Source organism: Saccopteryx bilineata, chromosome 4 (assembly GCF_036850765.1).
Source record: "Saccopteryx bilineata isolate mSacBil1 chromosome 4, mSacBil1_pri_phased_curated, whole genome shotgun sequence".
NCBI classification, from domain to species: Eukaryota; Metazoa; Chordata; class Mammalia; order Chiroptera; family Emballonuridae; genus Saccopteryx; species Saccopteryx bilineata.
This window is the reverse complement of record NC_089493.1, coordinates 36,591,221-36,615,963: the sequence shown is the minus strand read 5'-3', so window position 1 is coordinate 36,615,963 and position 24,743 is coordinate 36,591,221. Positions and strand designations below refer to the sequence as shown.

The 24,743-nt window shown below is 41.9% G+C and overlaps 1 protein-coding gene across 1 annotated transcript in view; it reads right to left on the bottom strand.

Moving 5' to 3' along the window:
• Positions 1–24,357, bottom strand: part of ESR2 (estrogen receptor 2) — a 60,344-nt gene extending 35,987 nt beyond the window's left edge. Inside the window, exons 1-3 of the mRNA XM_066274812.1 lie at positions 24,179–24,357; positions 6,625–7,078; positions 5,020–5,192 (exon numbers count right to left, since the gene is read on the bottom strand). Coding sequence (XP_066130909.1) covers positions 5,020–5,192; positions 6,625–7,043 — 592 coding nt within the window. The 5' untranslated portion in view covers positions 7,044–7,078; positions 24,179–24,357. The remainder of the gene's footprint in view (positions 1–5,019; positions 5,193–6,624; positions 7,079–24,178) is intronic.
• Positions 24,358–24,743: the final 386 nt, after the last annotated feature.

Sequence of the window (24,743 nt, the reverse complement as noted above, 5' to 3'; positions counted from 1 at the left end):
TATTCAAAACTAAATTATATTTTACAAGCCAAAATATAATTATAATCAGATCATCTCTATTATACTTTGAATGTAATGCTTTATTCTTAAAAGAAAACTGTAACCCCATAGTACTTGCCATAGTAGTACCTTCTAAAAATTCTAAGAATACATCTTTACTGGTTTTATAAAGAGGTTTATAACAATAACAATTTAAGGGACTAGAGGTCCACTTTCATTATTCTTTCCTCAGTTTGTTTTTAAAGATAATTTTACATATTAAAAAAGGGATTAGAAAGCACAATAATTTGAACACATTCAACTATAAATAGCCTAAAAAATGTCTTATGCAAGAAGGTCATAGTAATTCACTTCACTACTGGAAAGAAAAAGAAAAGAGTCCATCTCCAACTGCACTACCTCACGTAGTAAAAGGATTTCTTGTCCCCTGCAACAGTCTGAGAAGCATCCTACTCCACACTCATAGAACAGAGAAAAGTTCAAAGCAAAATTAAAAGCAAAATACATAGCTAATTCTTTTAGTTGAGAAATAAAAACTTTATAGGAAAATGTGCTTTTTATAATATATAATATAAAAGATTAACCTCATTCTTTCTGAAAAAGTAAGTCTGTCTGAACACCTATTATCATTCATATCCAACTGCACGGAGGGAAGAGACAGCCCTGGACTGGGAATCAGAATCTGAGTTCAATCTCAGCTCAGCCTTCCAGTTTTATTTTAAAAATAGAGCAATTTTTATCACCCACACCCTCCCTGACACACTTGCGCTGCAAGAGCAGGCATTTACCTTCTGTTTGTTTCTCTCAGGACATTCTTCCTCAGTTCAAAGACAAATAAACCCAAATAACAGAATATATCTCTCTCAGGTAGGAAACTTTTTATACCCTGTTGGCTATTAGAGCCTCCCACTTAAAGCTCAGCCTGCAAAGTCCTAAGAAATAGAGTTGATTCATGAGCAGCAGTCAAATCAATTTTAACTCTCAAAAGACAGTGATAAAAGGTTGTTATGAATACCAAAATGAAGGTGAATATAATATAATAATAATTACTATTACATATGGATATAAAATAACTAAAAGAATGAAATTAATGGAAATACTATTGAAAAAATGTACCAGACACAGATTTTTAAAAACTAACAAAAGCTTATGAGATATAAAAGGCCTAAATAAATGGACACTTCCTTCCTTCCTTCCTTCCTTTCTTTTTTTTTTTTTTGTATTTTTTCTGAAGCTGGAAACGGGGAGAGACAGACAGACTCCCGCATGCACCCGACCGGGATCCACCTGGCACACCCACCAGGGGCGAGGCTCTGCACACCAGGGGGCGATGCTCTGCCCCTCTGGGGCGTCGCTCTGTTGCGACCAGAGCCACTCTAGTGCCTGGGGCAGAGGCCAAGGAGCCATCCCCAGCGCCCGGGCCATCTTTGCTCCAATGGAGCCTGGGCTGCGGGAGGGGAAGAGAGAGACAGAGAGGAAGGAGAGGGGGAGGGGTGGAGAAGCAAATGGGCACTTCTGTGTGCCCTGGCCAGGAATCGAACCCAGGACTTCTGCACGCCAGGCCGACGCTCTACCACCTCTTTCTTTCTTTCTTTCTTTCTTTCTTTCTTTCTTTCTTTCTTTCTTTCTTTCTCTCTCTCTTTCATTTTAGAGAGAGAGGGCAAAACATCGATTTGTTGTTCCACTTTTATGCATTCATTGGTTGACTCTTGTATGTGCCCTGACCGGGGATCCAACGTGCAACCTTGGTGTATCGGGATGACTCTCTAAAAACTGAACTACCTGGCCAGGCCCCATAATATGTTTCCTGATGGGAAAACTATTACAAAGACTCCTCCCAATTAGGTTCAACAAAATCTCTACTTTTCTTAACATTAAGGATGGGAGGTCACTTAATAAAATTATTCTAATATTGCTATAAGCAAATAAGAGAAAATAACCAAGACATTTTTTAATTAAAGGTATTTATATTAGCATGTATTAAAATTCATTATAAAACGATAACTGTTAAAATAAAATGCAAGAATAGAGATAGTAAAAACACCTATTGTATCTATCAATGAACACATGAAAAGATGCTCAAAATCATCAGTAATCAGGGAAAATGGAAACTAAAATTACAATGAGATACAACTATATTCCCAATAGAGTGGCTAAAATTTAAAAGACTGACAACACTAAGTTTTGATGGAATGTGGAGCAATGGGAACTCTTGCACACTGCTGTTAAGAATGCAAAATGGTTCAACCACCCTGGAAAAGTTTGCTGGCTCCTTATAAAGCTAAACATACGCTTCTCACACAACCAGCAATTCTACTCCTAGGCATTTACTCAGGAGAAATGAAAACACATTTACACAGAGAAATATGCATGAATGTTCAATGCAGTTTTATTTAAAATAGCACAAAACTGGAAACAAATGAACGATAAAAAACTGGAGTACATCTATATATTGGAATTGTACACCTGAAACCTGTATAATTTTATTAATCAATGTCACTCCAATAAATTAAATTTTAAGATATATAATGCAGACAGATTTTTTCCCAACAGCAATTAAGAGGGGTCTCCTTTTCAAGGGTATAGTTAGTTTTACTGGGTCAGAAATTGCCTTAAGGAGTAAAATTCTAGAACCTCAGCAAGATAAAGAATTGTTATTATATCAAGAGTTTGGTTCTGAATTTCAAAAAAAATATGAATTATTCTTATCAAAAATAGCAGGAAACTGGACCTGGCCTTATAATCTACTACTAAACTTATCATAAATAAAAATATTTAAGCACTGAATATATTCACTATAGAATAAAAAGCTGTGTGTATGAAAGTTAAAATAAGCAAACACCATGACTTATGTTTTGTACTATTTGATGGCATCGCCTTCTGTTATCTATGTTATTTTAGCTTTTGAAAAGAAAATTAAGTTTTGAATGGGAGAAGGCCCTCGTCTACCTAATTTTGAAGAGCTTAGAAGAGGTGGGTTTAAATAAGATGAGAATTAGAAGAGAAATACAAGGAAGAAAGAAAAAAAAAGCATTGATATCTGAATATGAATGAGTTAAAAAGAATTATAGTATCTTAAGTTTATATAATGTCTATAATTAACCAAATATTTTCACATAAATAACCTCATTTCATCTTTGGAACACTCTGAGTATCTCCATTTCATAGAAGAGGAAATAGGCTGAAGGTAAAATCAATGAACTACGAGATGGAGGGTCCGGGACAAATGGGTGGTCATCCATTCACAGTGAATTTCAGGGGACCCAAGGAAAGTGACTCTTAACCTAATAATTCTCTATCCCCGCCCTCCCTGAATTCCACCAGTGTCTCTGCTCAAGGTCAAACGTTCTCTTAATCTAGAGTCATCAGTGGGGTGAGTTAACTTCATAAATTGCTGTTTGCCACTTGCACACTATAAATTCCTTTAAGGTTGCTTTTCTTAACCAATTAAGAACAAGGAAGGCACTGAGGCTTTGACAGAAAAGGGAAGGGAGCTATAAGATGAGAACACAGGATGTTGCCTAGAACGAGGGTCACGAGGGAGGAGTTATCGAGCAGAGAGACAGAAGAGAACACAGGTAAGCAAGAGAGCAACTTCAGGCCCTCTTCTGAATATCTATCCAAAAAATTTGAAAACACTTATTTGTCAAGATATATGTACCCCTATGTTCACTGCAACATTATTTACAGTAGCTAAGACATCGAAACAACCTCAGGGTCCTTCGATGGATGATTGGATAAAGACAATGTAGTACATATAGACAACGGAATACTACTCAGCCATAAGAAAGAATGATATACTGTCATTTGTGACGACAAGGATGAATGTTGAGAGTATCATGCTAAGCAAAAAAAAGTGAGACAGAAAAGGACAAGAATCATGTGATTTCGCTCATATTGGGATAGAAGATGAAAAACAGCAGATGAAAAACAAAGCAAACAAACTCGTAGACATAGACAACAATATGGTGGTTACCAGAGAAGAAGAAAGACGGGGGCAGGATGAAGAGGGTAAAGGGAGCCAAATATTACCCATGGTGATGAGGCAGACTAGACTTTGGGTCACGAGCACACCGTGCAATATACACACGATGCAACACAGAACTCGACACTTGACACTTATATGATGCGTGAGCCAAAGTCACCCTAATAAGTTTAATTCAATAAAAAAAGAAAGGATAGCAAGTTTGGGCTGGCAAGGGGGGTAGCACGGCATGGACAAGTGAGCTGATGTGCTGACTGGCCCGTGAAGCCAGTGAGCGCAACTTGAAATTGATTAAAAAGGTGATTTAAAAACAAACAAACAAACAAACTCAGCCTAGTAGGAATTTGGAGCCATGTAGGGAAATAGTCTAAACCCAGACCAGAAAACAAGGGGACTGTGAATGAAGGCTCCACAAGTTGAGGGCAAGACATGCCTCTAGGGTCTAGATCAGGGGTCTCAAACTCGCGGCCCGCCGAACAATTTTGTGCGGCCCGCAGACTGCCCGCCGAACAATGCGGGCCACTCAAAATTGTTCGGCGGGCCGCGAGTTTGAGATCACTGGTCTAGATCAACTCTCAAAGCCCACTGGGGTTTAATTCCTCATGTCCCACTATTTCCATAAGATGTATTTATTCTCTCTGCCTTGGAAGCCAGCCCACCATCATGACCATTATGCATGCCAGATATTAAACCCAAGTCAAAGGAAGAAATTATCTTTGCAATTCCAAAAGAGTGCACATTTTCCCCAAGATTTATCTTCACGAGGGTTGTAACCAGACATCTTCTTCCAAGAAGACAGTGCTGGATAATGGTAGGGCAAGACCTGTTTGAGTTCTGGGATGGAGACCCACAATTATAAAGTGCTTAACACTTGAAACAATCCACCCCACCTCCAAACACACATAACCCTCTGAACTGTTCATCAAATACTTTGTGTACCAAAAGAGGTCAGTGCTGAAATTTTTGCCAGGTCATCTGCAAAACTATTTAAAAGAAAAAGAAAACTAAAGAGAGAGCTAACAATACAACTGTACCTTGAATGCTCCTTTTAAAAAAGGCCTTACAGCCTTCACAGGACCAGACTCCGTAGTGATAGCCCGAGGCGTAGTCACTGCAGACGGCGCAGACGTGGGCATCCCTCTTAGAACCTGGACTAGCAGCAGGGCTGGCGCACCTGCTCCCGCTCTCCTTCTTTTTCAGTGTCTCTCTGGAGGCAAAGAAAACATTGTAAAAAAAGCATTAAGGGAAAAAGAGAGACTTTCTAGGAAAAAAAAAACCCCAAACCTAGCATGAACATTGACTCATGTATCTCTTTGCCTTCCATAGTTCATGATAAATATATTCTAGGTCAGAAATATGATCAAGCAAAAACTTTTGTTACTGGTATCGGATCTCTGACGAGTCACATTTGCTGTTGAGAATGACCAATGTCTGAAAGTTGGTGAGGTGAGTGTTTGCGGGGTGTGCAGTAGCCTTCCGCAGTTACCAGAGATCACCAACCCTGCACAGAGAGGCCTAAGCTCAAGAAAACTGTAAAACAAGTGTATAATACAGATAGGTTTTATAACAGCATTCGAATGTAATGAATCTCATTGTCTAATACGCTCTTAGGCTGCAATTACTTTAGAAGTGATCTCTCCCTCAGGCCAGCCACTCCCTCCATGGCCCCAGTTACCACCAGGAAGATTACAGATGGAAATAACCACCATGTTACCTTGCATTTAAAGAGTACAGATATTCTTTTAAACTTCTAGAAATTTTAACTAACATCAAGATTTAAATAGTTTCCTATCGATCTCTATAAAATATTAGTTTAGCTCATTGCTAAAAAGTTTGTCCCAATTCTTGTCTGTTTTTTTAGGCTTCGCATGTCTAGATTTCCTTTAAGCTGTAATATTACTATGGTTACTTTTATCCTGGACATAACTTGTCATGAACACTGAATTGTGATTTCACTTACAAGGTAAGAAGTATTCAAATGGAAAGTAATGTTAAAATTTCTTTTTCAAACCCAAATCACTTCATCAAAAGAAAAGGGAATTAAGTTCAACCTTATTGTCTAAAAATAGTAGTCATCATATTGAGTTCTCTCCACAGCACAGATCTACAAGCTCAACTTTTAACAAGAACTCAAATATCAGAATAGATATTCTAGAATACAGTGGTCCCTAATATATTGCGGGGGTTAGGTTCCAGACCCCCATCCCCCGCGATAGGCAAAAATCCGCGAAGTAGCGACCTTATATTTATTTTATTATTTATATATATTTTAAGGTTTTATAAACCTTCCCACGCTCTTACAAACCTTTCCCACACTGTTATTAACCTTTCCCACACTTATTTTACCACAAAAACAATTAAAATAATAAATATATATAAAAATACCTATATACCACAAAATCCTGCGATATAGTGAAAAATCCACAGTACAAAATTAGATAAATACAATTTAAAAATCCGCGATACAGTGAGACCGCGAAAAGTGAACTGTGATATGGTGAGGGACGACTGTATCATGTTTTAGGTGCTCTAAGTAACCTATGTGTCTAATAGAAGCCTTGTATAACACTTATCTTTCTTCTCACTCTACCAAAGTGATGTGAATAATGCCCATGGACTACAATGAAGATTAGGTTTACCTGTTTATAGGTAAGGTATGTTCCAGTGATCTTGCTTCACACCAAGGACTCTTTTGAGGTTCTGCATACAGAAATGAAGGCTGGCAATGGATTGCTAAAGGAGAGAGGTGCCCAGGAGTTGGCCACAACACATTTGGGCTTGTGGTCTGTCTACCAGGTCTACCTTCTGAGTTACTGACACTGCTGGGGATACTGTAATTCATCACAGCAGGGCTATAGAATGCCATGGCTGAATATTCATGGCGGCTCTCAACAAAGGAGGAAGGTATATATATGGGGCCATGCTCCAGGGGAAGGATGGACTGACTGCAGTTGTAGGAGGCAGGAGAGTTAAGGCTAGAGGGCGAGTTTTTTATATCCATGTCTTGAAGAGGCAACATCTGAGAAAATTCCTTGGGAGAAGAGCCACAGAGGGGCATTATAATGTTCTCAGTCTTGTAGGCAGGTGTAATACCTGTAAAAAGTAACAAAAGGCATTTCTAAGTTAGAGATACAGTCATAACTATTAAGAACGTTTAAATATTTTTATTAAACACACACACATTGGTATGAGCTTGGAAACACACCCTGAAAAATATTCGTGAAGGCCCTGGCCGGTTGGCTCAGCGGTAGAGCGTGCGGGGGACCCGGGTTCGATTCCCAGCCAGGGCACATAGGAGAAGCGCCCATTTGCTTCTCCAGCCCCCCCTCCTTCCTCTCTGTCTCTCTTCCCCTCCCGCAGCCAAGGCTCCACTGGAGCAAAGATGGCCCGGGCGCTGGGGATGGCTCCTTGGCCTCTGCCCCAGGCTCTAGAGTGGCTCTGGTCGCAGCAGAGCGACGCCCTGGAGGGGCAGAGCATCGCCCCCTGGTGGGCGTGCCGGGTGGATCCCGGTCGGGCGCATGCGGGAGTCTGTCTGACTGTCTCTCCCCGTTTCCAGCTTCAGAAAAATACAAAAAAAAAATATTTGTGAAAATAATCATCTCAGAGGGATGAAAACGTGAGGCATGGACGCTCGTCTTCTACCCCATTCACTTCCTTATTGTTTTGTTGTTGCCGTTGTTAAGGACAAGAATATTTTTACCATAAACATTTATTATAAAATGCTTTTTTAAAATTAAAATACACAGCTTTATATAAAAAAAAGTGACTGGTTTTGTTTTTTTCTTACTCTGGAACTAGATCAAGTTGTTATGGAAAAATAATCAAGAGGACATACAGATGGCCAATGGGCATATGAAAAAATGCTCAACATCACTAATCATTAGAGAAATGCAAATTAAAACCACAATGAGATACCTCACACCTGTCAGAATGGCGCTCATTAACAAAACAACACATAACAAGTGCTGGCAAGGGTGTGGAGAAAAGGGAACCCTCCTGCACTGCTGGTGGGAATGCAGACTGGTGCGGCCACTGTGGAAAACAGTATGGAGTTTTCTCAAAAAGTTAAAAATGGAACTGCCTTTTGACCCAGCTATCCCACTTCTAGGAATATATCCTAAGAATAACAAATCACTGATTCAAAAGAAAAAATGCACCCCCATGTTTATGGCAGCATTGTTTACAATAGCCAAGATCTGGAAACAACCCAGTGTCCATCAGTAGACAAGTGGATTAAAAAGCTGTGGTACAGGCCCTGGCCGGTTGGCTCAGTGGTAGAGCGTCAGCCTGGTATGCAGGAGTCCCGGGTTTGATTCCCGGCCAGGGCACACAGGAGAAGCACCCATCTGCTTCTCCACCCCTCCCCCTCTCCTTCCTCTCTGTCTCTCTCTTCCCCTCCCACAGCCAAGGCTCCATTGGAGCAAAGTTGGCCTGGGCGCTGAGGATGGCTCTATGGCCTCTGCCTCAGGTGCTAGAATGGCTCTGGTCACAACAGAGCAATGCCCCAGATGGGCAGAGCATTGTCCCCTGGTGGGCATGCCGGGTGGATCCCAGTCAGGTGCATGCCGGAGTCTGTCTGACTGCCTCCCCATTTCCAACTTCAGAAAAATACAAAAAAAAAAAAAAAAAAAAAAAAAGCTGTGGTACATATACACAATGAAATACTACGTGGCCACGAAAAGAAAGGAAACCTTACCCTTTGCGACAACATGGATGAACCTGGAGTCTATTATGCTAAGCGAAATAAGCCAGGCAGAGAAAGAAAAATATCATATAACCTCACTCATATGAGGAATCCAATGAACAATGTGAACTGAGGAATGGAGAGAGGCAGAGAAGGGGTTAAAGAGTCCAGAGGGAAAGCGGTCAGAGGGAAAGGAGATGAGAGGAGGGGATCAAAGAAAGACATTAGTAAAAGTATATATACATAACACAGAGAGATAGAGGGCAGGATAGTAAATCATGGAGGGAAGGGGAAAGGGGGTGGGGGAGGGGACAAAGGGGGTATCAAAAAAAACACAGGGGGAGGGAGGGAGATATACTCGGGGGGAACACTTGTAACTATGTAAACACAACAAATTAAAATCAATAAAAAAATAAAAATAAAGCACCACTAGACAGGCTATCCAAAATTGATGCTTATAGACCCCTATTCATACTTTAAAACTAAGTGAATAGCCCTGGCCGGTTGGCTCAATGGTAGAGCATTGGCCTGGCGTGCAGGAGTCCTGGGTTTGATTCTCGGCCAGGGCACACAGGAGAAGTGCCCATCTGCTTCTCCACCCCTCCCCCTCTCCTTCCTCTCTGTCTCTCTCTTCCCCTCCCACAGCCGAGGCTCCATTGTAGCAAAGATGGCCCGGGCACTGAGGATGGCTCTGTGGCCTCTGCTTCAGGCGCTAGGATGGCTCTGGATGCAACAGAGCGACGCCCCAGAGGGGCAGAGCATCGCCCCCTGGTGGGCATGCCAGGTGGATCCCGGTCGGGCGCATGCGGGAGTCTGTCTGACTGTCTCCCCGTTTCCAACTTCGGAAAAATGAAAAAAACAAACAAACAAAAAAAAAACTAAGTGAACAAATGTAAAACGGTGACCAAGTGTTGAGAAGGTTATGGATATAAATAATGGTGATGATTGCACAACATTCTGAATATAATTAAAACCACTGAATTGTATATGTATAAAAGGTTAAAATGGAAAATTTGAAGTTAAATATATTTTATCACAATAAAAAAATAAAAGTATTGCGCAACATAAAAAAAGAAAAATAATCAAGAATAACCAGGAAAACCCTGAAAGAGCAAACTAACGAGCAGGATATGGTAGTCAAATTCCCTAGTATTTAAAATGAGCCAATGCTAAATTTTCTCAGTAGAGGGCGCTACAGGGACACTGCAGGAGGAAGAGGATGCTGTGATTTCTGGCCCAGAGGCTGGCAGTGTGAATGAGATCATGCAATGGAGCCTGGTCCAGCCACGGGTCTTGCACAGGGTCCTTCTGCAAGGCTGAGGTCTCAGCGTAGGGATAAACTGTCCACAGTCACTTATCCAAACTGTGGCCCAAGGAGTCACACACTGAGAAGCTGTTCTTTCTGCAAGACTGTCACTCTAAAGGCCTACTGCCCCTGCAGGGACCTGGATTCCTGGGGCACACCCATGCCATGTGTTGCTGATCACCAGCTCCCACCTGCAGCTCCAGACCAGCTCCAGCTTGGCTAACCCAGTGAGCATCTCGGCTAGTTAATGGCCAAACCACCTTCTCTTCCAAGGTCTGATCCCTTCCGTTTGTCCTTCCTTAAGTATGCTCTCTCAGGTCCAGGTTACCATATAGTTTCCTTATATCTTATACTTAGTCTCCTATAATAGTCAATTAATTATAAGTAATTCTTCATACTAAATTTCCTCTGTTGAACCTATTGTATACCTTCTATCTCCTGATTGGGCCCAGACTGCTATATAACAGAATGGAAAACCCCAAAACAGCAAATTCAAAAACACAAAGGTTTTTTGGAAATATGGTAATGATAAAGGTGGTATCTCAGGGAAAACACTGAACAATAGAATTGCCACTGGAAAAAGAAAGCACGTCATAATAAACTCCAAATGGTTCAGAGATCCACATGCTAGGAGAAACGGAAGGAAGAAGGAAGGGAAAGGGGGCAGGGTAGGGGCTGCACAAGTGCTGGAAGCCAACAAAGAAAATCCCTTTACAACATGAGTGTGGGGAAACCTTCTTAACTGTGGTTCCAAATCCAGGTGCAATACAGTACATCAATTCAGTACATAAAAGTAAACCTTGGCATATCATAAAAACACACCATAGGCAAAATCAAAAAACTAATGACAAATTGAAAATAAAAATATTCTCAACTTATATTAGAAACAAGGGGATTATCTCCCTAGTATATAAAGAAAATCCTTGGAATTAACATAAAGAGACCAGACATTTACTAGAAAAACTGGCAAAAGACACCAAGAGATCTAACAGAAAAAGGAAAGCAAATGGCTCTTAAAACACATGATGTTGGCCTTGGCCGGTTGGCTCAGCAGTCAAGCTGGAGCGGCGGCCCAGGGTGTGGAAGTTCCGGGTTTGATTCCAAGTGACCGTCAGCTTCTCCACCCCTCCCCCCCTCTCTCTCCTCCTCCTCTCCCACAGCCATGGCTTGAAGGGGTCAAGCAATTTGGCCCCGGGTACTAAGGGTGGTTCCATGGCTTCACCTCAGGCGCTGAAATATCTCGGTTGATGAGCAATGGAGCAGCTGCCACCGATGGGCAGAGCATCGCCCTGTAGTGGGCTTGCTGGGTGGATCCTGGTCAGGGCACATGCGGGAGTCTATCTCTGCCTCCCTGCCTCCTGTCTCTCGCTCAATTAAAACAAACAAACAGACAAACAATGATGTTAAAAAAGATGTTCAACCTCCTTTGTAAGAGAGATACAGTTAAAAATATCCTGAGATATCATTTCTCATTTATCATATTTGGTAAAAATTTTAAATGTTTGATAACAGACTCCCATGGGAAAACAGGGCCTTTCCTACACAGTTGGTGGGAATGCAGAACAGCACGACCTCCGTGGATATTCATATACATAATGAGACACAGCCATCTACAGCACAATTACATATGCTTTTACCCTTTGTACGATGAGTCCGTAGTGTTAATAAAAAAAATTTTTTTAAAGGCCCTGGTCAGTTGGCTCAGCGGTAGAGTGTCAGCCTGGCATGTGGAAGTCCCAGGTTCAATTCCCAGCCAGGGCACACAGGAGAAGCACCCAACCACCCTTCCCCCTCTCCTTTCTCTCTTTCTTTTCATCTCTCTTCCCCTCCTGCAGCCAAGGCTCCATTGGAGCAAAGTTGGCCTGGGCGCTGAGGATGGCTCCATGACCTCTGCCTCAGGTGCTAGAATGGCTCCAATTGCAGCGGAGCAACGCCCCAGAGGGCCGAGCATCGCCCCCTGGTGGGCATGCTGGGTAGATCCTGGTCCCACGCATGTAGGAGTCTGATTGTCTGCCTCCTTCCACCCCCACCCCCGCTTCTCACTTTGGAAAAATAAAAAAATAAAATAAAAAAAGGAAAAATAACCATTTATTATTGCCAGTGACTGGTACATCGGTTCTTTACTCTGAAAATTAGTAATTAAAGGAAAAGAATCAGGCCTGGTAAGAAGCAAGGACTTATCAGAGCTGGGTTTGAATAATGTTAATCCGGCTGCTCTATGGGCCTGGAGAGGGAGCTAATTGGGGACAAGATTGCAGATGCACGGATAAGGAGTACTGAGAACTTGCTCAGATGGGCCAAAAGACAGCATGGGCAAGGCACTGTGGAGAAGAAAACCAGTGTGCCTTTTTAAGAGGCTCTTTATCCCAAGGTCAAGGGGAAACCCTTCTTTACAAATGAATGCCACCTAACAAATACTTCAGAAAAATATTTGCATGAATAGATTAGATAGAGTAAATAAGTCAAAATGTTAGCAATTATTTAATCTAGATGGTAGACATACAGCTATTCATTTTATCAGTCTTCCAACTTTTCTGTAAGTTTGAAATGTTTCATGATAAGAAGCTTTGGAGAAAAAAAAGATACAAAATACAAGATTAAAAATGGGAACCTTAAAAAAAAAAAGATAAAAAGAACTGGAATAAGATAATGCAGAAAAAGGAACAATGACCACTAATAAATAATGAAGACCAAGTGAGAGAGATCATTAAGAAATGTGCCTCCCGACCAGGTGGTGGCACAGTAGATAGTCAACCTGAGATGCTGAGGAACCAGGCTCAAAACTTCCAGGTCACTTTCTTGAGTGCAGGCTCATCAGCTTGAGTGAGGGGTCGCTGGTTTGAGCATAGAATCAGAGACATGACACCAAGGTCCCCGGCTTGAGCCAAAAGGTCGCTGACTTCAGCAGGGGTCATTGACTCAGCTGGAGACCCCTGGTTAATGCACATGAGAAAGCAATCCATGAACAACTAAAGTGCTGTAACTACGAGTTAATGTTTCTCATCTCTTCCCCTTCCTGTCTGTCTGTCTTTCCTCTCTCTCTCTCTCTCACTCTCTCTCTCTCTCTCTCTCTCTCTCTCACACACACACACACACACACACACACAAGGAAAAGGGGGAAAAAAAAGAAACATGCCTTAAGTTCTCCATCTTTAATATTTTCAGCTCATGCGGTCACCTACTTCCACATGTAGGCAACTTGGCTATCTAAATCCCCAAATTTCTTCCCTCTGACATTTTTGTTTGAATGCTTACTTCATTTCTCCTCAAAATACAACATATCTATGGTGTTTTTAAAATAATCCACAAATTATAGTCTTTCCTTCAAAAGGTAGAGCCTGCCTGACCTGTGGTGGCTCAGTGGATAAAGCGTCGACCTGGAAATGCTGAGGTCGCCGGTTCGAAACCCTGGGCTTGCTTGGTCAAGGCACATATGGGAGTTGATGCTTCCAGCTCCTCCCCCCTGCTCTCTCTCTGTCTCTCTCTCCTCTCTCTCTCTCCTCTCTCTCTCCTCTCTAAAATGAATAAATAAAAAAAATTAAAAAAAAAAAAAAGGTAGAGCCTAACCTCCTCTTTGAGTGTAGGCTAAGTTTGGTGACTTAGTTCTAATGAGGAAGTAATGGCAAAAGAAATGGTATGTGACTTCCAAGACTAGGTCATAAAAGGCATTGCAGCCTCATCCTGACTCGCTCTCTTGGACCTCTCGCTCTAGAAAAAGTTAGATGCCATATTGTGAGAATACTCAAGGAACCCTCTGGAAAGCTCCTGCCAATGGCCAGCGAGGAACTATAGCCTCCGGCCAACAGCGACATGGGTGAGATAATTTGGAAGCAGATTCTCCAGCCTTTGTCAAGCTTTTAGATGACTGTATCCCTGGCTGACATCTTGACTGTCGGCCAACTTGACTGCTAAATTCTATGATAATTTGTTACATAGCTCAAAATAATACAATATCCAAAGTAAAATTCATCCTTTTCCTCCCCAGATTTCTCTTTATTTCCTATTTGTGCTAATGACAAAGCTCATTACAATTATCTTTGACTTCTCTCTTTCATCTATTTCCCTTAATCACCAAGGCACACCGGTTTTCTTCTCCACAGTGCCTTGCCCATGCTGTCTTTTGGCCCATCTGAGCAAGTTCTCAGTACTCCTTATTCGTGCATCTGCAATCTTGTCCCCAATTAGCTCCCTCTCCAGGCCCATAGAGCAGCCGGATTAACATTATTCAAACCCAGCTCTGATAAGCCCTTGCTTCTCACCAGCCTCTGTAGTAAGTCAAGGTCTTCTAACATCGAAAACCTTCCACTATCAGGTCCCATCCCATCATTCTACTCCAGTGGTCGGCAAACTCGTTAGTCAACAGAGCCAAATATCAACAGTACAACGATTGAAATTTCTTTTGAGAGCCAAATTTTTTAAACTTAAACTATATAGATGGGTACATTGTTATTAACTTCATTAGGATACTCCTAAGTGGCCAAAGAGCCGCACTCAAGGGGCCAAAGTTTTCCGACCAGGGTTCTACACTGATCTGCTATTTTCCTACAGGAAACCCACCATGTCCATAAGGAATATGCAAAGTCCATTGTGAAATGATTGTCACTTTATGCCTTAGCAGTTTTTTTCACTTTTAACACCCCTACAGATATTAACATACAAATTTAATCTTTTTTATCACATTACAACTATATCAAATCCTTCTTAGAAATGGTAGTGGTGGGGTAGGAGAGTAATACGTACAATTAGATTTTAAACTCCTTGAAGACACCCACACCCACTGTATTTTATTCACCTTCCACTATAACTCAATAATTATTTGTAACTAAAAAAAAAAAAGAATGAGGAAATGTGTTTAAAATATAAGATTTCACCAAGTCAGGGGTATTAATCAAAGATGGGAGCTTTTTACAGCAGGCATGGTACTGTGCTGAGTGAGACGGGCAATCTAAAGGGGTCCCGAGACATGTACCCTGCCTTCAGCAGCCACTGCGCAGGCAAAGGAGGCAAGGCGGTCAGGTGAAATGATACAAAACTAATAAAAAAGGTGCTACCACTTCTAATCAACATCAATTGACCACAAGGGACAGGAAAGAGAACAGTAGCTGGAAAATATAGGATGGAAGAAATCTGTTTGTTTTTAAATACCCATGTGCAGCCCTGGCCAGTTGGCTCAGTGGTAGAGTCATCCCGGCGTGTGGAAATCCCGGGTTCAGTTCCCAGCCAGGGCACACAGGAGAAGCGCCCATCTGCTTCTCCACCCCTCCCCCTCTCCTTTCTCTCTGTCTCTCTCTTCTCCTCCCGCAGCCGAGGCTCCATTGGAGCAAAGTTGGCCCAGGCACTGAGTATGGTTCCATGGCCTCTGTCTCAGGCGCTAGAATGGCTCCAGTTGCAACAGAGCAACACTCCAGATGGGCAGAACATTGGCCCCTGGTGGGCTTGCCGGGTGGATCCCAGTCAGGCGCATGCGGGATTTTGTCTCCCTGCCTCCCTGCTTTTAACTTCAGAAAAATACCAAAAAAATCCCCCTATGTGCATTTATTAATTATGAGTACATAATTTCATGTTTCAATACTTAGATTCCCAATCAACATATACAATCCCTAATTCCCAATAGAAAATATGCAGGGGCTCTGGCCGGTTGGCTCAGTGGTAGAGCGTCGGCCTGGCGTGCAGAAGTCCCAGGTTCGATTCCCAGCCAGGGCACACAGGAGAAGCACCCATCTGCTTCTCCACCCCTCCCCCTCTCCTTCCTCTCTGTCTCTCTCCTCCCCTCCTGCAGCCGAGGCTCCATTGGAGCAAAGATGGCCCGGGCGCTGGGGATGGCTCCTTGGCCTCTGCCCCAGGCGCTAGAGTGGCTCTGGTTGCGACAGAGCGACGCCCCCCGGAGGGGCAGAGCATCGCCCCCCTGGTGGGCAGAGCGTCGCCCCCTGGTGGGTGTGCTGGGTGGATCCCAGTCGGGCACATGCGGGAGTCTGTCTGTCTCTCCCCGTTTCCAGCTTCAGAAAAAATAAAAATAAAAAAAATAAAAACGGCAGGATAAAGCATATAATGCTGTCAAAACTAGCAGTTTTCAAAGTTTTTTTTAAATTGTGGTAAAATACATAAACACAAAATTTATTATCTTAACCATTTCTAAGAGTATACAGTGCAGTAGTGTTAAGTACATTCGAATTGTTAAGCATCCAATCTCTAGAAAGCTTCATCTTGTAAAATTAAAATTCTATTAAACAACAGCTCCCTCATTTCTCTCTCCCCCAGCCCCTGGAAACCACCATTTTACTTTATGTCTCTATGGATTTAACTACTCAGTCCCTCATATAAATGGAATAATACAATATTTGTCTTTTTGTGAATGGCTTATTGCACTTAGCATAATGTCCTTAAGATTCATCCATGTCTGTGCATGTGTCAGAATTTCCTTGTTAGGCTGAATCCCGTTGTGTTTACGCACTATATTTTATCAAAGATGGGTTTCAAACAGGGGTACTTAGAGACATTTACAGATCCAGGGAACTGACCTAGGTTAGAGTCCGTGGCTGACATAGGAGTGACCACAGGAGTTGGTAATCAGGTCATTGGTAACCTTTTAAGATGGCATATCCAGGACTGACAATAAATACTGTTAGGAGGCATTTGTCCCTCAATCTGACCTGCAAAACTTCTCTTATTTCAATCCACCTACACATACACCTGTTCACTGTACTTATGTTTTCAATATTGTACCTTGATAACTTCATTCTAGTGCACTGTTTTTGTTATATGATCTGAGCATATCTTATGTAGCCAAATATTTAATCAAAAGACACTTAAAGTACTTAACAACACAACTTAAATGATACACATCTTGTAATAATGATATAATTATAACCATTGAAAGCAAAATCTTAAGGTAACATGTGTAACAAATTGTATCTATGCATAATAAAATGTAACCTGGAGGTAATAAATTTTATATTTATTAAACTTTTTTTAAAAAGGTGTAAAGCCTGACCAGGCGGTGGTACAGTGGATAGAATGTTGGACGGGGATGCGGAGGACCCAGGTTCGAGACCCCGAGGTCACCAGCTTGAGCGCGGGCTCATCTGGTTTGAGCAAAACTCACCAGCATGGACCCAAGGTCACTGGCTCAAGGGGTTACTCGGTCTGCTGTAGTCCCCCGGTCAAGGCACATATGAGAAAGCAATCAATGAACAACTAAGGTGTCGCAACAAAAAACTAATGATTGATGCTTCTCATTTCTCTCCGCTCCTGTGTGTTTGTCCCTATCTATCCCTCTCTCTGACTCTCTCCCTGTCTTTGAAAAAAAAAAAGGTGTAAAAAAAACAGGCTGGGTACCCAATTTAATAAATAAAAAGCATATCCAAAGGTTAATGTGGTCACTGCATTGAGAACATTAACTTTCTTATACAGAATATTACTCAAAATAAACATATAGGGTTAAATTCAATATTTTCAATCACCAAATGCAGGCTGAATTATAGTCAAGAAATTATGAAGCAGGAAAGCAATGAATTTAAGAATAATGATTTTAACAAGAGACTTCAAATGAATACTCAATGAAAAAATCAAGCAGATTAAACAAAATATTCTCTGAACATTTTGGTTAATGAAGGTACTACTGAATTTCATGTTGTCTCAACTTCACATTGCCCAAAAGAAATGTATTTAGCATGTTAGCATCAGTGTTTCAGCAAAGCCAACACACCAAACTGTCAGAAGCAGAGACTCAATCCCATCGCTCATTTTCACCTATAAGTGAATGTTCATTCTCAGCCCAGAAATGCTGAAATGAACTGTCAGACACATACTACCAAATAGCAAATGCCAGGATTCATCCAGGCAATCAGTCAGGTGCCACACTGCTCCAAAAATTTGGATTTCACATATATACTCCAATCAGCCTCTCTAGAATTTCCACATATCCCTGTACCATGATAATTAATGAAGAGAACTGGTTTGCTGAACAGTGCTTAAAAGGCAATGTATTTTTGGCTGGATTTCTTTTAGTTATATGCCGATTCATGTGAAAACTATTTCAGTGGAATCTTGGAAATTAGTAACCTGGTAGCCAATAAGAAAGGCTTTTGCTCTGGTCAGTTGGCCTGGCATATGTACATCCCGGGTTCAATTTCTGGTGGTCAAGGGACACAAGAGAAGTGACCAACTGCTTCTCTCCTCCTCCTTCTCTCCCTTCTTTCTCTCCTCCCCTCTCACAGACGGTCGCTTGATTGGTTTGAGTGTCACCCCGGGCACTGAGGATGGCTCAGTTGGTCCAACTGCATCAGCCTCAGGCACTAAAAATAGCTCAACTGATTCGAGCATCAGCCCTAGACGGGGGTTGCCAGGTGGATCCTGGTTGGAGCACATGTGGGAGTCTGTCTCACTGTCTCCCCTCCTCTCACTTAAAAAAAAAAAAGAAAAAAAGAAAAAAAAAGGTTTTTATTCTTAAGCAAAGACAACAAGAAGGGGTGATGAACTTAAATCACTGTAGAAGAGCTGGAGACAGAAGAACAGGTAGCAAAAGAAAAGTCCTTTCCACTGGAGGTCTGTAAAAGTGAAAGTGAATTTAAAAAAACATGTCTGGTCATTTAAGCAGTCCTACTCTAAAATAACGATTTAAACTGGTTGAAGAAGAGAATTAAAAAAAAAAATCAAATTTTGTCAACATTATAGGACAGGGTTTTCCCTGCTCATTCGTTTGAAAACCCAAGCATTGCCTCTGTGACTACAGTGTCTGGTCAACAGGGGAAAACAGTCTTCAAACAGTTCCATTGTTGGGCCTGGCAGGCACGGAATTTTACCTGGGCAACAAAAGAACACGTACCTGAACATCCTGATTCTAAGGATTAATAATTTCTTTGCATGCCAGTTTTCTTAAATCGGTCATCATAGCCAAAAGTAGTTGGCCGATATCTTTGCAAAAAAACTGCCCTTTTCTTCTGCCCAGACTCCTCCCTCCCACCACCCCAGCACACACACTTGTGTGGAGCCCTCTCAGGTCACATCCGTTCAGCAGGAAAGCTTATTGTACACATGGGATTATACATATTGTACAGGCTGGGAAACATATTAGTTCTTAAAATGATTGTGTGTGTGTGTGTGTGTGTCAGAGAGAGGGACAGATAGGGATGGACAGACAGACAGGTCTGAGAGAGAGATGAGAAGCATCAATTCTTCGTTGCAGCACCTTAGTTGTTCATTTATTGCTTTCTCATAGGTGCCCTGGGTGGGGGCAGGGGGCTACAGTAGACTGAGTAACCCCTTTCTCAAGCCAGCGACCCTGTACTCAAGCTGGTGAGCCTTGCTCAAACCAGATGAGCCCGCGCTCAAGCTGGCGACCTCAGGGTTTTGAACCTGGGTCCTCCGGGTCCCAGTCTGATGCTCTATCCACTGTGTCACTATCTGGTCAGGCAAAATGATTTTTTTTTAAATTCCAGACACTGACAGCGATTCCTTAGAGAAGAAAAAAGCAGGTCTTAGACATAGCAGAGAGACAATCCAGAAAGAGCAGACTGATTTCATCAAGGTACCTATCAAATCGAGTTAGAATAGGAAAGCGGTCACCACCAGGCCCGTTTCCACATGTATTCTGGCTCAGTGGACAGAGCAAGACATGGAGTCCTAGTCCCAGCTCTGCCCGGAAGCCAGGTGGTCTTAGGCAAGTCATGTATGTACACTCCCTGAGCTTCCGTTTCCATGTCTTTTTCAGCAGAAATGGGGACGTACTATGGGCTGCACCTTTTCACAGAACTTGGAGATGAAGTGAAATAATGTATATCCAAGAGGATGAAGTCAATCTACTAGCATATAATTGGATATAGCCCTAAATATTGGGCAGAATTTCTAGACAATTTAGGTTAAAATGCTTCTATGGCCACCCTGAAAATTTTTACCTTTTACTTCTCTGTCTTAATTTCTATTTTATAATCCATCACCACCAGTCCAAAAAGGTGGGCTGGCCTTGGCCAGTGGGTTTAGAGGATAAAGCATCGGCCTGGCATGCGAGGTCCCAGGGATTCCCCAGTTAGGTCACACAAAAGAAGTAACCATCTGCTTCTCTCCTCCTCCCTATCCTCCTCCTCTCTCTCTTCCCCTCTCACAGCCAGTGGTTTGATTGGTTCAAAGGTCAGCCTAAGGCGCTGAGGATAGCTTGGTTGATTCGAGCATCGGCCCTAGACAGGGGTTGCCTGGTAGATCCTGGTCAGGGCACATGCTGGAGTCTATCTCCTCTCCTCTCACTTAAACAAACAAACAAAAAAGCTGGGCTAGTAGCCTGTGGAGCACTAAATGTCACATTCTCCTTATGCTGTATTCTCAAGCCTGTCCATCACAGTTGCCCAAGCATTCAGTTCAAACACCCCATATCTGTGTGCCCCACAGAAGTAAAAACTTCACATTCAGCCCTGGCCGGTTGGCTCAGTGGTAGAGCGTCGGCCTGGCGTGTAGAAGTCCCGGGTTCGATTCCTGGCCAGGGCACACAGGAGAAGCGCCCATCTGCTTCTCCACCCCTCCCCCTCTCCTTCCTCTCTGTCTCTCTCCTCCCCTCCCGCAGCCGAGGCTCCATTGGAGCAAAGATGGCCCGGGTGCTGGGGATGGCTCCTTGGCCTCTGCCCCAGGTGCTAGAGTGGCTCTGGTCACGACAGAGCGACACCCCCCCCAGGGGCAGAGCATCGCCCCCCTGGTGGGCAGAGCGTCGCCCCCTGGTGGGTGTGCCGGGTGGATCCCGGTCGGGCGCATGCGGGAGTCTGTCTGACTGTCTCTCCCCATTTCCAGCTTCAGAAAAATAAAAATTAAAAAAATAATAAAATAAAAAATTCACATTCATAAAATAAATAGAATTTTCATGAAAAAGATACAAAATATTTAAGTGTCAAGCATCTTTCATGTAAGTGGCTGTAATAGTAATTAGGAAAAAATAAAAAAACACTCCAAAATCACCATAGAACCTATGTTTAATAATTAATTCACATGCAACTGTTAAGACCATGTATCCTCCAAAATGAGAAAAGCCTAATTCCCCTAGTAGTCCACTGGAGCTTACTGCACTGGATAGGATACAGAATTCTGATAATGTAATATACAGTTATGGGTTATTCAGGCTCAGGGTTATGACAAGCTAAGGCAGGGGTGTGGAGAAAGGGCCCATCAATCTTCCCTTATCCACAAGTCTCTGCTCCTTCCTGATACCAGCAGAGACAATGCTCCACTCTTAGGAAGCTAAACCATATTCAAATATTCATTTGGGGCAGAATGGGAAAGAGCTGTGGGTGAAGAGATAGATTCAAGAGGACATGACCAATGCAGAGTTAAACTGAATACACTCGACCCCCCACCCAGACCGGGGTTCGATAGAACACAACACGTTTACCAACAAAAGGTTGCTTTGAGGAAACACAGACAAGTCCAGTAATCTGTCTTTCCAGGTGATCCTCACTTGCCTGTCCATTCTCAAGTACATCCACACAAAGACTCCCTACTAATGGCTATTAATTATCAAGAACTGTAACAGTTCCAGCTACAAATGACAACTACCCAATTTGCGGAATCCTCATAAACTTGCCTCTCTGTGTATCCTAGTTACTGCCATTGTAGTTCTCTGAAAGCTAAGTTGCGTATCTAAAATACAGGCTCTTGATTTTCATAGCACAAAGGAAAAACGAAAAAGACAACATCTGACAGCTCTTCATTGGGAGTGACTAGCAATAACAGGCTCCTGTTTACTGAATTGGATAATGTAATATACAGTAGAGAGTATTAGTTTGCAAAAGATTTTGTATCTATGTCCTGCACAAAATTCTAGATTTCAAAGCATGAACACAGAAGTGAAGAATCCTGACATCTACAAATAAATCGGGCACAGACTTTAGCTCCTATTAAAGAGGGTATTTTAACTTAAGCAGTCACAGTCACTCCATGTTTTATTTTAAATGTCTACAAACTATCATTTCCAATCAATTTTTTGCTTCTCACTATTTGATAATATTTAATTTCAGGTAACTTTCTTAATCTCAAGCATAATAAAAGTATTTCTTAGATGCCAAGATTATGAAGGACCAATAAGTTCTATTAATATAACATAAATAACAAACAAATGTTAAATGGTCTTGTATTTTAGTTTGGGATAACTCATGTTACATACCATAACCAAGGACTTGAACCACAACAGAATCCAAACTTGCTAAGAGTTAAATCTATTAGCCCAATATGAAGTTTAGTCCAAATGTCTAGTTTCCTATTTGCAAAATAGTTTTGTCTGTCTCAATTTATACAGGATTAAAAAAAAAATACCACTACCACCTGACTCACTCCCCCGCCCCCAAATGGGGGAACCGAGGTTTTCTTTTGAGAAAAGGGAAGGAAGACAATTATAATTCTAAGTGAAAACATACGGAAGGGCAAAACTATAAAATCAGCAAACAGGTCAGTAAGTTCCAGGGCTTGAGGATGGGTGGAGAGGGTTGGTTGGTTATAAAGGCTCAAAGGCAACTTTGGTTTGGCCAGGGGTAGGAAGGATGATGGAATTGTTCTATGTCTTGATTATAGACATAATTATATGACAGCATGCAACTGTCAGAATTCAGAATGGTATAGCTAAAGAGGCTAGATTTCACTCTATGTAAATTATATTGTAAAAAGCCTGCCTTTTAAAAAATGTTATTATGTCTAAAACAATGTGCTAAGCACTGAATTATGAAGTCTAACATTGAAGTCCATATACATTCCTCAAGGGTTTTAGATGTAATTATCAAAAAGTTACCGGTAAAGCATTCAGGTTCAACCTCCAGTACTCTACATAATTATTTTATTATATATTTATAGATATATAAAATTACTTAGAACATGAATTAAAACTACAATATGCATTTTGAGTTATTACCTGTTGGATACACATTTATAGAAAATTGCGGTCTTATTCTTAAAAATAGACATAGCAATAGCTATTAAATGCTAATTATATTTTAAGGGTTGAATTTACTACTAAATTTTACCTTTTCTATATTGTAAATAAATTTTGAGAAATGTAAAAGGTGATTAGATTCACTGAAGTCCCTTAAAACCACTATGAAATGTGTACTAAATATGTTTTAAAATTTATTTCAGAGACTTACATATATCTTAAGTGTTACAGGAAAACTGGATGCTTTTAAAATAAGAATTTTCAATAATTTAACTGAAAAAATGCTTTAACATAAAATGAAACCCTAAGGTTTGTGCTTTAGCACATACTGATGAACAGACCCTTACAGTTTCCCTCCTCTAGAATGTATGCAGAAACAAACTGATTTTCTGCTGGGGGAAAAACAGGAGTCAATGAATGTGTGTAATGTTCTTATCATAGTCACAGTACACTGACTTTTTAAAATGCTCAGAGCACAAACCTCTCCTTTCACATGTTCACTTTTTAAACAACAACCATCCTTTCCACATACCCAAAGGAAAATAGCCAATATGAGCTTCGAAACTTATATCAGAATTGGAAATTCCTAATGGAATGCTCATGTAAATACCAGAAATCTAACATAATCCTTCTTCCAAAGGGTTGTGTGCCACAGAGTTACTGTTTAAAAAGCTGGTAAAATTGAGTGAAACTTATTTTCCTAAGTAGAAACCCACTCAAATCCCAAGTTTTGTTTTTCAAAATATAGTCTGACTTCATTTTATACTTGCAATATTAGTTAGGCACGAATAGTAACACAAAGGGTTAAGAAACAACATTTGCAAATAAAACAGCCCGGAATTTAATCTCATTCAGTCAGCACAAGAGAAGTCAATCGACTACTTTCTCATAAGACAAAAGAAATGCCAGTTAATACATTTTACAACACTGGGTCACCTGCCTGATACATGCACATCTTCCCAGGCCCACAAAACTCCAGCATGAAGAGCCTTCTTCAACTTTCCTATTGTCAACATTTCACCACTGTCGGGAAAGCCATTGAGAAAATCCAGACGGGTGTTTTCAATAGACGTGTATTATTAGCACAATCAACCTGGAGCTTACAGGCATAAGCTAATTAAATAAGTTAACTTGCTTGGGTCTTGGATGAAAATATTTAGAGTATGAAATTTGTTCCCAGTTTTCAAGACAGTTGGATTGGGGGTGGGTGTGTGTGGGGGTCTCCTATTCTCAATAGAAGACACGGCAGGACTTCAAACAGAAAATCAGACAATTAAATCACATCTTCAGTGAAGGGGCACTTACCTTACTAGCCTAGCAATCTCTAACACGCAGACACGTGCTTTTCCCGGAGTAGTTCTATCCCCCGCACCTGGCAGGAGGCCACCAGCTACGAAGAGTGAGCGCACCTCGCGCAGCCCAGACCCCCAACACCAGCCTTTACCCGCAACGCGGGATGCGGGTCACAACCCAAGACGGTCCCTCTATCCGCCGCCTCCTCTCTCTGCCCAGCAAGTTTCCACAGGCAGTTCTCCCAGCCTCCGTGCTTCCTCGCAGCGTCCTCGCAGCAGCAGCTGGAGAGTGGGTGTCAACAGGTCCAGCAGCCGGAGACACAGCAAAGATCACAAATGACATAAGGAAGAGACTCTTCCTCCTTTTAAAGACCGGGGAGGGGGTGGTGGTGGAGGAGGAATCCATGAGCCCACGTGACCACCAAGCGGGCGGCCCGAGATCTCCGGAGAATCCGGACTCCTAACCTCGCAATCCGCACTCACCTGGGTGAGGGGGTTGTCCGAGCGTTTCCCACTCACCTGCAGGGGGTAGCAATGTACAGATGACGCCCCTCGCCCTGTCTCGGATTTAGGAGGGC